Source organism: Nuphar pumila, chromosome 13 (assembly GCF_984573655.1).
Source record: "Nuphar pumila chromosome 13, dmNupPumi1.hap1.1, whole genome shotgun sequence".
Taxonomy (NCBI): domain Eukaryota; kingdom Viridiplantae; phylum Streptophyta; class Magnoliopsida; order Nymphaeales; family Nymphaeaceae; genus Nuphar; species Nuphar pumila.
In genome coordinates, this window is record NC_143261.1 from 82,174,498 (window position 1) to 82,191,065 (window position 16,568).

A 16,568-nucleotide genomic window follows, 5' to 3' on the forward strand; every position below is an offset into this window, starting at 1 on the left:
AGAAGGTAAAATGGTGTGTCCAGGTGTCGACACGGGTACACAGGTGCCGACACGGGTACGGAGGGCAAAATGGAGTGTCCAGGTACCATAGGTTGAAACAATATGAGATTTGTTGTCCTGACCATAATCAGCATATAGGTCAGATATTTATAACATCTGCAAATCTATGAAGAATTGAACAATGCAAATGCACTTGACCAGCATTCTGCCATGTAATATATTACAAATCAAGATTGGTAATGTAGTCCATTGTCATGAACATGTCATAAAAAATAAGAGTATGGTTTAATGATGCTAACTAAATAGCATGGAAAGACTTACTGACCAAGAATACCCTCATACACATGGTATCGATGAAAATGCAGCTTCACCATACGCAACTTAAAGTACTCATGAAACAAAATTGAAAATAAAGCTATATAATGTGAATACAATTGTCCAATATTTATACAACTGCAACAAATATTCAAATAGATCCTCTCACGAGTAGAGGTAGAGCTAGGGATGGTTGAAATCATAGTCACCTATATTGTTCAAGGTAATTTCTCAGCGAGGGTTTTTCTCATAGATGTTTTCAAAAAGTGATTTTTCTAGAGAAAATCTTAGAAGCTTTTAAAATTGACAAAAAATATAGTGAATAATAAAAAAGACAAGATTAGTAGGTTTTGTAGTGTTTTTCTTACAAAAATATAAAGAAATAACTAGAAAAGCTTTTAAAATATAAAATAAACAAAAAAGGATACCTAAACCAGGGTTACCGGAAGTGCGCTTCCCCGAAGCGCATTTCGGAAGTGCAAAACGTGGTGCTTCCGAAACGCATTGGGAAGCGCCACAAAAAATTAGGAAGCACGCTTTCCATTTAGAGAAAGCTCGCTTCCCCTTCTTTTTTCTCTTTTTTTGCTTCCCCTCACTTTCACCTCGCTTCCCGCTCACTTCCTAGGTCGCTTTCGAGACCATTCCTGGTTCGCTTCTAAGTCGTCCCACACTTCCTGCTTCATAAAATTTTGGAAGTGCCTCGCTTCCCGCTTCCCCGACTGGCAACTCTAACCTAAACTACATAAAAAATATGTTTTTGAATATCTTGGGAATATATCACCACATTTTTTATTCTAGCAATATTTTGAAAATATTGGGGAAATATCGACTCACCTTGAAATATTGATAATATCACGATATCTTCAAAATATCGGCGATACCAGTGACACTGTTTGAAATATCTCATAGTTGCAGAATTATTAGATAGTTCACTGAAATTGGTTACTAGATAAATATGAAAAGAAGAGACAACAATGCATGACAATTGTCAAACTCAAACTGAGATGCACTCAAGAGAGCAAGTTTGCTGACCTGCATCCGCAATTCTCGATGCCTGGATCCCCATTCCTCTTGATCAGCAAGCCTGTATGCAGCAGTCTCCTTGAGCTTCTCTCTTTCACCAAGGAGCACAGTTGGGACCTCAAGTGAACCAGCTTCATCTCGAAAATCTACAGGTGAACTCCTAGATGATGTGTCATCCTGGAGGTGGGTGCTGGAAAGAGTTTGTGCTCCAAGAACACCCTCCTTTGTAGGTATAAAGTTGATACAATCAGCATCAACCTGACCAAAACATGGATTTTGAAGAGAAGAGCTGGACAACTGGCAAAAAGAATTCACAATAGGTTCATTTTCTGCACGTTTGGGGTAATTCTCTTCCAAAATATCGTTAGAAGTAGCTGCACAGCTTGATGTATTGTCCCCTTCACTATTGCAACCTACATTGTTAGAGTTGGAAAAAGCTGGAGCCTCTGTGGAATGCCCATTCTCAAAGTCACATGCATTGTCACTTTCTACATCACTCTTTTCAGTTGTTTCACATGAAGAAGCTTTAGGATCAGTACTGGAACCAGATCGACTAATTGGATCCTCAACCCCAAACTGAGGATTGTGAGTTTCCTTCAACTTTTGCTTTCTTAGAGCAGCCTTCTCCCACTCTGCACGAATCCCCAAGGAACACTCCACAAGTTCACAATCTGAATCACTTTCTGATGAACTACTTGCAGAGACATCACCATAACTGAAGATATGTCTGGAAGATCGACTTTTTTCATGTCTTTCATTACATTTTTTTGGATAATCTCTTTCATTACATTTTGATAATCTGAAAGATGGTCTACTTGCTTGATTAAAAACTTCGCACTCGTCGCTCTCTAAATCTTCAACTACGTAGTCTTCCCATGAATCTGAATGAGGTTTCTTCGTTGAGCTGGCATCACTCTCTATGTCACCAACATCTATAACATAATTTGTAGACAACCCCTCATCACTATCCCTATCATCATCAATAATTATAGTCACACCACTTGATGGGTGCCTTCTGTTTCGTTTTTGCTTAGAAGTGTCTGGAACATCTATGATGACTGCATTGTACCAAGTGTTTTTACCCTTGCTTTTTTCCAGCGGTCTCTTTAATAGCTGAGATCTTTGAGGAAGTTGGCCCCTCGACATTTCATTGCTTCATATACTTTGATACAAGGACATTATGTAATGCATAAATTTAGAACTATCTATAACCAAATTTCAGAACTTCCTTTTTCATGGCTTACCATGCTACATAAAATTTCTCCAACTTTTACACTGCCTCAGCTCTTAATATACCTGCTATCATGTAGAAGCATAATTTAATATTTTCACCAGGCATAAAGAATAAATAACCAAATGAAAATTCAATAGCATCTTAATGAACAAGAAAATGCTAGACCATCATCGCCAATGTTGGTATAAGCAATTTATCGAAGAAATAAAAAAGTACTCACCTTTCTTTGGAAAATTTCAAAAAAAAATGCAGATTAGAAAATTGGCATAGTAGATTAGGACATCCAAGCATGTCAAAATTGCACTTGATTCCTTTCCTTGAAAATTGTAATGAAAGATTTTTTTTGCTAAAATTGTATTCTTGAAAAATTCAAATATTTGCCTTTTGGATCTAGTCATTTTGTCTCTAAAGAACCATTTAAGTTAATGCATTCGAATGTATAAGGATCGGCACAGGTTATGTCCAAAGGAGGAGTATCATATTGTGGCATATTTGTGAATGATTATAGTAGACATACATGGATATATTTTCTTAGAATGTTTTTAAAAATTTCAAAACTATGTCAAAATCCAATTTAAAGCAAATATTAAGATTTTTAGATCTGATTCCAGGAGAATTTTTATCAAATATTTTCAAAAACTATCTTGATCATCATGAAATTATACATCAAAGGTCTTGACCAATACTCAGCAACAAAATGGTTTAGCTGAAAGAAAACATCGACATATTATTGAAACAACTAAGACTTTTCTTATATCCAAAAATATTTGGGCCGAAGCCACCCTTACGGTGGTCTATTTGATTAATAGAATGCTTTGAATCATTTTTTAAAACATTTCTCTTATAGAAAATTGTTTAAAACTCCTCTTGATTATAAAAGATTGAGAATCTTTGGTTGTAAATGTTTTATCCTTACTAACAATAATGATAAACTTTTTGTCAAAGCCATTCAGTGTGTTTTTCTAGGGTACGTCAAAAACCAAAAAAGATAAAGGTGTCATGAGATTGAGAAAGACAAATTTTATATATCAAAAAATGTTACTTTTCTTGAAAAAGAAAATTGTTTTGATAAAATTGAGTCTAAAGAGCATTATGAGTACTCTTTCTTGTTTGATTTAGCTAATAAGCATGCTAACGTTGATGATAAATTTGATAGTAATATGAATGAGAATGAGAATAATGATATTCATGATCTACATGAGAGTGACAATGATGACACTAATGATGTACATGAGAATAACAATGATATTCAAGATGATATAGTTGAACCATACAATAGAATGCAAGTTTATACTTGTCGTACCGAGGATCACCCTCCATGTACCTTAGAAAAGTATTCCCAAAATCAAGCCATAAGATCTGTTGAGAATAGGTGGTTCTTTGTTTAAGTTCTTTTATATTAGAGGTTTTCTGAAATTTTGTCCTCATAAGGACTTAGATGTAATTTCTCCTTTTGCCTCTCTCTATTTAATATAGAGAGAAACCCTAATCACTTAAGTTAACGAGTTCTATTCTTGCAGCCGTCTCTCTCTCTCTCTCTTTTCTCTCTCTCTCTCCCTCCCTCTCTCTCTCTCTCTCTACCTTGGGTTCGGGGCATCTCTTCTCTTCTTGAACATGGTATCAAAGCCAGCGATCTCAGGAGCGTGATCGATCTGCAACGATCTCAGGAGCGTGATCTACACCAAACATCAAGTACTCGAACCAGGTGTGGATTAAAATTTTTTTTGAGATCTGATGACAGATCTGGCCTAGATCTGTTATCAGACCTAAAGAACATCGTGGGAGTGAGCCCTCAGGTCTGGCAGTCGTAGCCCTTTTCTCTTGAGTTTCACATGCCGTGACTTCTGGGTGTGGCAGCTGGTAACAGATCCTAACTTCGTATGGCTATGTGTGTTCGAGATATGCTGCCATGATGTGTTTATCGTGTCCCTGTCGTGATTGCTTTTGTCCTTTGAAAAAATGAACTTCCTGTTTGTGGTTGTCGTGATTTACAACATCTGTCAATATGATTTCAGCCTCTGCCGTGATTCTTCATGTTGTCGTTACTTTTTTTTCTGTCGTGATTGCAACTGTGGTCGTGACTTCAACATCTGTCGTGATTTCAGTATCTGTCGTGATTCTTCATGCTGTCGTGATTTCAGTACATGTGGAAACAGCAAGCTTGTTTTCTCTACTGTGTTGAAAATTATCATGTTTATGTGAAAGTTTTTTTTTTGTCGAGGGAGTCTGTGTTGAGCATAGATGTTGGTCATTGGTTCTAGCTGATGCGTGATTGTCATGTGTGTGGGCTGCTATTCAAGATTCATGTGTGTGGGCTGCTGTCCACTATTGTCGTGGAAATTGCAGGATTGATTCCTGCGGTGCTGGGAAAATATTTTTTTTGTGGCCTGCTGTTCCTTACTGTCGTGGTTTCTTTTTGTGAACAGCTGCTGGGTTGCTTGAAATTTGTCCAGATTTTTTATCTCTGCTGAAACAGAAAAAATTTTTTAGTATGGATGAAACTTCAAAATGTAATTCCAAATTGGAACATATTAGGGAGTATAAGGCTTTTGCCAACCCCTTCTCGTATGGCTCTTCCGTAAGGTTGAATGAAACCAACTATGTCAGGTGGTCCATAACATTTATGATATCGGTATCTGGACATCGTCACAAACATATTCTGTTGGAAGGCGAACCCACTGAGAAAATTGGGAAAATATGTTACTTGGGATGAAGATAATGACATAGTTATATCATGGATCATGAATAGTGTCGAACCCCATATTGCAGATGGATTGATCTACTATAATACAGCCAAACTGATGTGGGACAATCTTCGTGATACATACTCACAAGAAACGAATGTGAGTCGTATCCTGCAAGTCGAACAGAAAATATATAACTTGCAACAGGGAGATCAGACCTTGGCCCAATACTATGCCTCTGTAAAAGCTGCGTTTGAAAGACTTAATGCTCACAGGCCTCTTTGTTGCTCGAAGCAAAAGGATCATCAAGAACAAACCATGGTTGCTCGTTTTCTTACAGGTCTTTCTTCAGATTTTTCTGTTGCAAAAGTTCAAAATGTTAACTGGATCAGATGTTCTCACTCTTGCTGATGCTTACAATCGTTTGAGTAGACTTGCGATCTCTCTACCACAACAGCCTGTGACTCAGTCATCTGCTCTTGTTGTCCCATCTAGTTATGGGCGTGAAAATATTTAGAATATCAGAGGACGAGGACGTGAACGTGGTATGGGAGGCAGAGGAAAGCTTCAATGTACATTATGTGGAAAATCTGGACATTTAGAAGATCGTTGCTGAGATAAGCATGGTCGGCCAACCTATTCTTCATCAAAGTCATATACTCCTAAAGCAAATGTTACTACTATCGAGGCAACAAATGTACAAGAGAATATCACTGCAAATGAAAGTAGTATCACCCTTAGTCGTGCGGAATATGATGAGTTGATCGCTCTTCGACCTTTGAGTTCCACCCCTCCTGTCGCTGGTGTTCCCTATTCAACCGGAAATCATCTTCATCCGACTGATAGTAAGTGGGTTATTGACTCTGGTGCATCCAGACATTTGTGTGGAAATTCACGTGTTTTTTCATATCTAAAAGATATTAAGGCTTAGCTTGGAGTCTCATTAGCCGATGGGAGTTCCTCACCGGTTGTTGGTCAGGGAAATATTTCTATATCCTCCTCATTACAGTTGAAAAATGCTCTTCATGCTCCAAATTTTCCTCAAAGTTTACTTTCTGTTAGTTGCCTTATAAAAGAACAAAACTGTAGAGTAATATTTGATCCAATGGGTTGTCATTTTCAGGATTTGCTGACGGGGAAGAAGATTGGTGGAGGCTATGAAGAAAATGGAATTTACTACCTACATCATCCAATGGGTTTTGTTCATGCTGCAGTGGAACATTCATTCAGTCATGTTCAGTGGCATCGTCGTCTTGGTCATCCTTCATTGTCAAAGCTTCGGTCGGTCTTTCCTCAGATTCCTTCCACCACATCATTTCAGTGTGAAGCATGTCAGTTGGGCAAGAATCATCGAAGTTCGTTCCCTTCGAGTCAGTCTAGTAATAAAGTTTTTGAACTTCTTCATGCAGATGTATGGGGTCCTAGTAAGATTCCTACTAGGACTCAGTGTCGTTATTATCTTGTTATTGTTGATGATTTCTCTAAGTTATCATGGGTATTTTTAATAAAAGAACGATCTGAAGTTCCTAGTCTTATCAAATCCCTAATTCTTGAAATAAAAACTCAGTTTGAATCTATTGTCAAGATTGTTCGCACTGATAATGCTCTCGAGTTTAAATCAAAAAGTCTGTTACAATTTTACCAAGATCATGGCATCCAACCCCAAACTTCCTGTGCCTATTCATCTCAACAAAATGGGGTGGCTGAGCGAAAACATCGGCACCTCCTTGATGTTGCCAGGACCATTATGATTCAATCCAATGTTCCTGCGTTATACTGGGGTAATGCGATTACCACTGCTTGCTATCTGATCAACCGCATGCCTTCGTCTTCTGTGGGTGATCAAATTCCATTATATATCCTAAAACCTAATGCCCCACTTTTTCTTTCTCACCAAAAATATTTGGATGTATTTGTTTTGTACACAAACTTGGCCATGACCGTGATAAATTAATCGCTCAAGCTACAAAATGCATATTTATCGGTTATCCAAAAAATCAAAAGGGCTATCGATGTTATAATCCTATTTCTCGCCGAGAGTATGTGAGTGCGGATGTATCTTTCCTGGAATCCTCTCCATATTACTTTAGTTCTGGTTCCCCGCTGCAAGTTGATCCAGTTGAGTCTTTTCCATTACCTATACCTCATTATCCTTTGGAATTTGTGCCCTCATTACCGAACCAAACTTCATCCTCTTCCAGATTTAATAATCCTCCATTGGTATATATGCGTAGAGCTCCACTTCCGCAAGAGCCTTCATCTTCTTTTTCTCCTGAGGTAAGTTTTACTGACAATAGTGATCTTCAGGATGATGATAACAGGCCTATTGCTCTACGAAAGGGGACAAGACAATGTACCTCATATCTCATTTTGTCTCCCATGCCAGAATTGGACATCAGATGAAGTCTTTTATTTCAGCCTTGTCTGCTGAAACTATTCCTCTGAACTATCAACAGGCAACTCTTGATAATCGCTGGAAGCTGGCTATCCGAGAAAAAATGACAGCTTTAGTCTCTCAGCATACCTGGGATCTAGTTGATTCCCCAACAGATGCTGACATTGTTGGATGTAAATGGGTATATACAATAAAGTACAAATATGATGGTTCTATTGAAAGGTACAAGGCCAGATTAGTCGCCAAAGGGTATACTCAGACATATGGAATTGACTTCTTTGAAACTTTTTCTCTTGTTGCACGGATGGGTACCATCCGTCTTGTTCTATCAATAGCTGTTCAGCATGGTTGGAGCTTGTGCCAATTAGATGTGAAAAATGCATTTCTATATGGGGATCTATCTGAGACTGTTTACATGCAACAACCTCCAGGCTTCGAGGTTGAGGGGGAGTGTCAGAAGGTGTGTAGATTGAGAAAGGCGATTTATGGCTTGAAACAAAGTCCTCGTGCATGGTTTCAAAAGTTGTTTGAAGTAATGTCAAGCTTTGGCTTTGATAGATCAGGAGCAGATCATACTCTTTTTATAAAGAAAACTAGCTCTGGCATAGTTGTTATGGTGGTATATGTGGATGACATCATTCTTACAGGAGATGATGTGAAAGCTATTGAAGCCACAAAGGCTAATCTTCAAAAACACTTCGTTACAAAAGACTTTGGTTCACTCAGGTATTTTCTGGGTATAGAAGTTGCTAGGAGCCGTGAATGGATGGTTTTGTCTCAACGGAAGTATGTTCTTGACTTATTAAAGGAAACGGGCATGTTGGGAGCTAAACCAGCAAATATTCCCATGAACCATAAAGTTCAGTTGTTTGAAGAAGGGTCAAAACCAGTTGATAGCAAAAGCTATCGCTCCCTAGTAGGGAAGTTATTATATGTAACTGTGACAAGGCCGGATATTGCTTTAGCAGTAAGCAAAGTTAGCCAGTTTATGGACAAACCAACTGAGGTACACTGGAATGCAGCCATAATGATTCTCAGATATCTAAAATCATCTCCTGAAAAAGGGTTATTGTTCAGGAAAGGTGGAACTCTGGAGATAGTAGCCTATTCTGATGCTGACTATGCTGGATCTGTAGTAGATAGAAAATCTACCACAGGATTCTGTGTTTTTGAGAGACAACTTGATTTCGTGGAGAAGTAAGAAACAAAATGTGGTTTCCAGGTCGAGTGCAGAATCAGAATATCGCGCTATGGCCCAAACAGCTGCTGAATTGATGTGGGTTCGTACTGTTCTTCATGATCTTCAGGTGAAGGTTTCCTCTCCCATGACCATGATGTGCGATAACAAAGCGGCAACATATATAGTGAACAATCCTGTCTTTCATGAGAGAACAAAGCACATTGAGGTTGATTGCCACTATGTAAGAGATATGATTCAAGCTGGTCATATCACTACCAAATATCTAAAGTCGGAAGACCAAGTTGCAGATATGTTTACAAAGCCTCTTGCTAGGCCAAATTTCTCAAAATGTTGTGACAAGCTGAGCATGATTGATATCTATGCTCCATCTTGAGGGGGAGTGTTGAGAATAGGTGGTTCTTTGTTTAAGTTCTTTTATATTAGAGGTTTTCTGAAATTTTGTCCTCATAAGGACTTAGATGTAATTTCTCCTTTTGCCTCTCTCTATTTAATATAGAGAGAAGCCCTAATCACTTAAGTTAACGAGTTCTATTCTTGCAGCCGTCTCTCTCTCTCTCTCTCTCTCTCTCTCTCTCTCTACCTTGGGTTCGGGGCATCTCTTCTCTTCTTGAACAAGATCCATGAGAATATCTAAAGCACCTAGTAGATTTGTATCAGATGAATCATTTTGACCTAAATATAAAGCATGTCTTATGGTCATTCATTCACATGTAAAACCATCTTCTTATAATGAGGTTAAAAATCATCAAGAATGGATTAAATCTATGAATAGTGAATTAGAAGCCTTAGAAAAACCAAAAACTTGGGACATTCAAACATTACCTATAGGAAATATGGGTGTAGTGTAATAAAGTATGCAGAAATACCAATACAAAGTGCATAAGCACAAGTACAAGTCATATAAAAGACAATACAAATGCCAAAGGCAATACACAAGCACATAAGTGCGTACAATGGCTACAAAGAGCCTAAATGTGTACAAGCATAAGTCCACAAAGGGACAAAAGGCAAGTCAATCAATGGCAAATGCATAAGATCACAAGAGGCACCAATGGGCATATACAAAAGAACACAAAAACGTAAAAAATAATCCTTTATTGAAGTAGAATGCTTAGCAAAAGCATTAGCCAAAATAGGGACAAAATGTCCTTTTTTATATACATCTCAAAAGGAGACAAGGGAGCCCCATCCCAACTGCTATATTTATAGCAGTTCGGGAGTCCCAACGCCGTTATGGACATTTGACCATAAGGCCCCTACATAAAAAGGGAATTACAAAAGAAAGGAAAAAATAAAGAAAATACAAAAAGAATGATGTGCCCCTAATGGGCACAACCTATTGTGAAAATATCTCAAAAGAGATATAGTGCTAAATACGCACAACCACCACAAAGGGAGAGGTGCCTCACCACAAAGGGAGAGGTGCACAAAGGCACAAGAGCACTTAGAACAATGTACGCAAAGGTACAAAAAGAGAACCCAAATGCAAAAATATAAAGAATTTTATTGAACAAGTTGGAGAACAATGCTTCAAGCATTGGATGATTTTACAATAGGGGTTCAACCCCTTTTATAGAAGAGAGGAAGCCTTGGAGGGGCTCCCACTAGTCGTTGGAGCCCCTCCAACGGTTAGAAATCTAATCGTTGGAGGGGTCCAACGACTAGTGTTGGACCCCCCTCCAAGGTTGACTAAGTCAACAAATGAAAAAGAAAGAGAAAAAGAAATAAATTACAAACATATTTACAAATGTAAATATGCGTAAAATAGAACAAAAGACAAAAATACCCCTGGGGGTACATGAAGGGAAATATATATATATATAAGAGATACAATTTAACACCCTCCCTCAAACTTAGGGCGAAATGACCGAGAGTTTGCCAAGAAGAAAATTGAATCTGGGAGAGCATAGAGCCTTGGTGAAGAAATCTGTCAACTGATATTCTGAAGTCACGTATGGAAGATCTATAATTCTTTGCAAGTATGCTTCTCTAACGTAGTGGCAGTCCATCTCAATATGCTTTGTGCGTTCATAAAATGTGTGATTTTTGGCAATGTAGATAGCACTCTTATTATCACAACATAACTTAGTGGGTCCTTGAACCTGAATCCCCATATCTTGTAACGGTTGATGAATCCACACAATTTTCATAGTTGTAGAAGTCATGGCTCGATATTCTGCTTCTGTGGATGACAGAGACACCTTTTGTTGTTTCTTGCATCTCCATGAGATTAAGGATTCACCTAAAAAAATACAAAAGCCTATAGTGGAGTGAGGAAAGAATTTTGTTGTTTCTTGTAACGGTTATTTGGGTCACCTCCCCAATCAGAGTCAGTATATGCAATCAAATTTAATTCAGAGGATGAGGAAAGAAAAACTCCCTTGTTGATAATTCCCATTATATAACTCGGAGAACAACGTCCATATGAACGGATATAGGAGCATGCTGAAACTGGCTTGCAGTGTGCACGACATGTGAGATGTTTGGCCTTGTGATGCTAAGATACATTAGAGACCCCACAAGTTGCCGGTAGGGGGTAGGATCCTTCAACGGAATCCCATCATCGATTTTCATCTTTGATCCCACAATTTCAGAAATTTCATAAATTTTATCATCAGTAATCCCAGATCTGTCAAGAATCTCACATGCAAGTTTAGTTTGAGACAAAAAATAGCCTCTATGAGAATAGGCTACCTCGATACTGTAGAAGGAAGATCGATGCACAGCCACCTGTGTAGAGAGAGAAAGAGAGAGAGTCGGGTGCACAATAGAAAACTCGTTAACTTGGATTAGGGCTTCTCTCTATATTAAATAGAGAGAGGCTAAAAAGAATAATTACATCTAAGCCCATTATGAAAACAAAATTTCAAAAAAACTCTAATATAAAAAAGACTTAAACTTAAAACCACCTATTCTCAACACTCCTGTAATGAAAAGAGGCGGAAGCACCAATAGAGCAAAAAGCACTCTTTAAGAGTGACCACAAGAACACAAACACTAAAAGTGCACACACAAAACTCTCAAAAGTAGAAAATGACTTAAAGTCATAAGTTGGATATTATTGAAGAAAGGAAGAGAAGGGTGAAAACCCAATACATTTACAAGGGGGAGCCTCCTCTATATATAGAGGAGGAGAGCTAAAGGGGGCTCCCTTCTAGTCGTTGGGAGCCCCAACGGTCATAAATATGATCGTTGGGGCCCCAATGACTAGATAGGTGGGGCCCCTTATGGTCCTTCAAAAGTAAAACTGAAAAAATAAAAAGAAAAAGGGAAAAGGGAAAAAAGAAAGAAAAAAGGAAAAAATACATGTGGATTTACCAAAACACCCCTATCGGGTTTTTGGTTTGTACAAAAAAAGAAATATATTATGTATGTATACATATATACATATATATATATACTTATATATATACGAATGTATATATATAAGTATATGTATATATATATATTTTTATATATACATAATTTAACATGCCCCCTCAAACTTTACGGGGAGAAGACCGAAAGTTTGCTAAGAAGAAACATGAATCGTGGAGTTGGGAGCGCCTTGGTGAAGAAGTCAGCCAGTTGATATTCTGAAGTGACATATGGTAATGTGATGGTCCCTTTGAGATATTCGTCTCGAACATAATGGCAATCAATTTCGATATGCTTGGTCCGCTCATGAAAGGTGTGATTGCTGGCAATGTATATCGTACTTTTGTTATCACAACATAGCTTGGTGGGAGTGGAAATAGGAACGCCCATGTCACCAAGAAGACTTCTGAGCCATACGATTTTCATAGTTGTCATTGTCATAGCCCGATATTCAGCTTCAGTAGCTGATAGTGAGACCTTCTGCTGCTTCTTGCATCTCCACGAAATGAGAGATTCACCTAAAAAATTGCAAAGACCCGTAATTGAGATACGATCATTGGGATTTCCTCCCCAGTCAGCATCAGTAAAAGCAGTTAATTCAAGAGATGAGGAAGAGGATAAGAAGAGTCCCTTGGAGATGGTATTTTTGATGTATCGCACAATTCTCATTACGGTCGCCATATGAACCGAAGTAGGTGCATGCTGAAACTGGCTTGCTGCATGAACTGCATGAGCTATATCTGGACATGTGATGGATAGATAGGTGAGGGATCCGATTAATTGACGGTAGGGGGTTGGATCCTCAAGAAGAACACCATCTTCAAGTCTCAGTTTCGCATTGATAACTTCGGGAGTCTCAACTTTCTTTTCATCAGATATTCCTGATTTGGTACAAATTTATGCAGCTAATTTCATTTGAGATAGGATGTATCCTCGCGCGGAATAAGCCACTTCAATTCCTAAAAAATATCTCAAATATCCAAGATTAGACATATCAAAAGTTTCTTTTAACATAGACTTTACATCATTTACTCCCTTTTTGTCATTCTCAATGATGATCATATCATCAACATACAGCAGAAGCATAATAATGGAGTCACCTGTCCTTTTAACAAAAAGAGCAGTGTCAGTATAGCAAGAAGAAAAACCTAAATTGATTAATACATTACTAAACCTGTCATACCAAGCTTTAGGAGCTTGCTTAAGTCCATATAAGGCCTTTTTTAATTTCAAAATTTTTCCATTTAAATTCATACCTGGAGGCGGTTCCATATAAACTTCTTCATTCAAATTACCATTCAAAAAGGCATTTTTTGACATCAAGTTGAAGGATTGACCATTTTTTAACCGAGGCTATAGCAATAAGAGCTCGAACACTAGTCATTCGAGCAACTGGGGCAAAAGTTTCATCATAATCTACCTCATACTCTTGGGCATATCCTTTAGCTACCAACCTAGCCTTATATTTTTCTAATGAACCATCACTCTTAGTTTTTACTTTAAAAACCCATCTACATCCAATGGGTTTCTTGCCATTGGGAGGATCAATGATTTCCCAAGTTTGCGCCCTTTTAAAAGCATTAAGTTCTAGTTCCATAGCTTCATTCCAATGAGCATATTATTTAGCATCATTGTAATCAGATGGTTCATAAAAAGAGTGAAGAGCAAGTAGGCATGCTCGAAAGTTAGGAGATAAAGAATCATAAGAAACAAATCTATTTGGTATTTTGGAAATACGATTTGATTTTCTTTGAGAGGTCTCTTCGATCGACTCACTTTGAGAGAATTTTTCAAGGGCACAAGGAGGATTTCTTTCATTCCTTCTAGAGTAGACTTGTATTTGTCTTGAAACATTTTCTTCTAAGTTTTGATCATCATTTGGATGTTCAAAATGATCTTCACTAAGAGGTTCACTAGGATCAATATGATCATCTATGATGTTTTCTTGAGGCAACAAGTCAAATAAAAAGGAATAATCAATATTTTCATTTGGTTGGTGCGAAAAACCATTTTCTTCTTCTAGGAATGTGACATCTTTTGAGATATAAAGTTTGTTCTTAAGCATGTCAAAACATCGATAACCTTTTTGTTTTTCGCCATATCCCAAGAAAATACATTCAATAGCCCTAGGAGAAAGTTTAGCATTTTTGTGAGTTAGAACAAAGCATTTACATCTAAAAATTCTTAGTCTTTTATAATCGGGAGACATATTGTAAAGTTTTTCAAATGGAGAAAGATTTTTCAAAGAGGATGAAGGGGTTCTATTGATAAGATATGTTGAGGTTAGAACCGTTTCGGCCCAAAAGGATTTTGGGATATTTTTTGAAATTAATAACGTTCTTGTAATTTCTATTATGTGTCTATGCTTTCTTTCCACAAGACCATTTTGTTGCGGAGTGTTAGGACAAGAACGTTGATGACAAATTCCATTTTCTTTTAAATAGCTTTGAAAATCATTGGACATATATTCGCCTCCCGAATCGGACCTAAGAATAGATAGATTTCCCAAAAATTGATTTCTAACCATTGCATAGAATTCTTTAAAGAAAGAGAAAACTTCGGATTTGCGACTTAGGAAGTAAATCTACGTAAATCGAGTGAAGTCATCAATAAAGACCACATAATACGAAAATCCTCCTTTAAACAAATTAGGGGAAGGTCCCCACACATCGGAATGAACAAGATCAAATGGCCGAGTGGTAAAGTAACATGTTTGAGGAAATGGAGTAGCTTTAGATTTCCCAAAAATGCAATCTTTACAAGTCATGTGATTGTCTTTACAAGTATTGTTCAAAAACGAAAAAAGAGACATTTTTACAAAATTTGGATGGCCAAGTCTCTCATGCCAAATTCCAATACTTTTGTCTTTTACAAGATTGCAAGATGACTTAGATGGAAGAGTCAAAAAGTCCATAAAATAGAGATCACTCCTTCTATGGCCTTGCCCAATCAGCTTCCCCGACAGGAGATCCTGCACGGTGCAATCTTTAGGTGAGAAAGAGACTTGGCATCCATGATCGGTGATTTGAGAAACGGAAAAAAGATTTAAATTAATTTTTGGAACGATTCTTACTTTAGGAACGAAAAAGTTTTGAGAATTTTTAAAATCAAGTGTTCCAATACTTTCAATTTTCAATGATGTTCCATCGGCCGTTGAAACATAGAGGATATGGGTTCGGAAAAAACATTTGAAAGAGAGTTTTTATGAGATGTCATATGAAAAGAAGCACCGGAGTCTAGTATCCACATACCTGGAGGTGATGAAGAATAGGCGATAGCGGCTCCGGATGTTGAAGAAGAAGTCTTAAGAAGATGTTGGAGAACTTCAGAGATATGATTAAGAGTTTCTTTGATATCTCCTTCTTTGGCACTTTCTTCTTCCTTCTTTGGAGAATTTTCTCCAACCGCGACTACTTTTCCCTTAAGTTTGGGACAAACCGATCTAATGTGTCCCGGTTCATTACAATAATGGCATATTATTCCCTTTCTAGGCTCATTACTATTTTTGTTAAAGTGAGGAGGTCTATATGCTTTAACATTTGATCCGGGCCTAGTAACGGCCAAAACTTCATCACTCTTAACACTTAAGCCAAGTTGAGTTTCCTCTTGGCATATTTCGACAAGGGCGTCTTCAATAGGTAGGGCTTTGCTTCTATGGAGAAGAGATGCCCTAACTTGTTCAAATTCCGGGAGAAGTCCATGAAGAAATTGAAAAAAGTGCTCCTTTTCAATTTGTTCCCTTCTTAACTCAATATCTTCCAGAGCCACCCATTTAGGCTCAAGAAGAGCAAGTTCATCCCAAAGAGGGGTTAGAGAGCTAAAATAGTCCCGGACACTCATATCCATTTGTTTGGTAGAACGGATTTTTTCTTGACAAAAAATTTGTCGAGCACGATCCTTTTGGGTATACATACCCTTAAGGAAAAACCATGCCTCATTGGCCCTTCTAAATTTGGCAATATTAGCACAATTTTTAAGGTCTACATTGTTCATAAACCATGCCAAAATTTTGGCATTGTTACTTTCCCAATCCTAACTTTGAATTGATGGTCATTGATAGCTTTAATGCGCTCATCGTCATCTAAAGTTTTTTCAACATCATTTTCGATTTTAGTGAGAACAAGAGAGGGTTCGGGAGTAGTTACCATAACAAAACCCCACAGTTTCTTACCTCTTAGATGATTTTCCATAGTGGAGGTCCACATGAGATAGTTGGACCCATTTAGCTTAAAAGAAAGCTCCACTTTAGAATCACGTTCCATCGGCACCAAATATCCTTCCTTTCTTCAAAAATTTAAGAGACACACGTTCCAAGATAACAAAGAGAAGCTCAATCACCAACCGAGCTTTGATACCATG

General features: G+C 37.7%; 1 protein-coding gene across 10 annotated transcripts in view; it reads right to left on the reverse strand.

Annotated features, from left to right (window-relative positions):
* The window catches only part of LOC149818887 (uncharacterized), a 54,699-nt gene that overhangs the window by 16,130 nt on the left and 22,001 nt on the right, over nucleotides 1–16,568 (reverse strand). For 9 of the 10 annotated variants that reach the window (XR_016427406.1, XM_089985764.1, XM_089985766.1 and 6 more), the window contains one exon: nucleotides 1,348–2,634. Coding sequence is in view for 9 of the 10 variants with exons in the window: in XM_089985764.1 (XP_089841890.1) it covers nucleotides 1,348–2,484 (1,137 nt within the window). In the remaining variant the exon portion in view is untranslated. Of the gene's footprint in view, nucleotides 1–1,347; nucleotides 2,638–16,568 lie in introns of all 10 variants that reach the window. The other variant, XM_089985767.1, reaches the window with a different exon arrangement.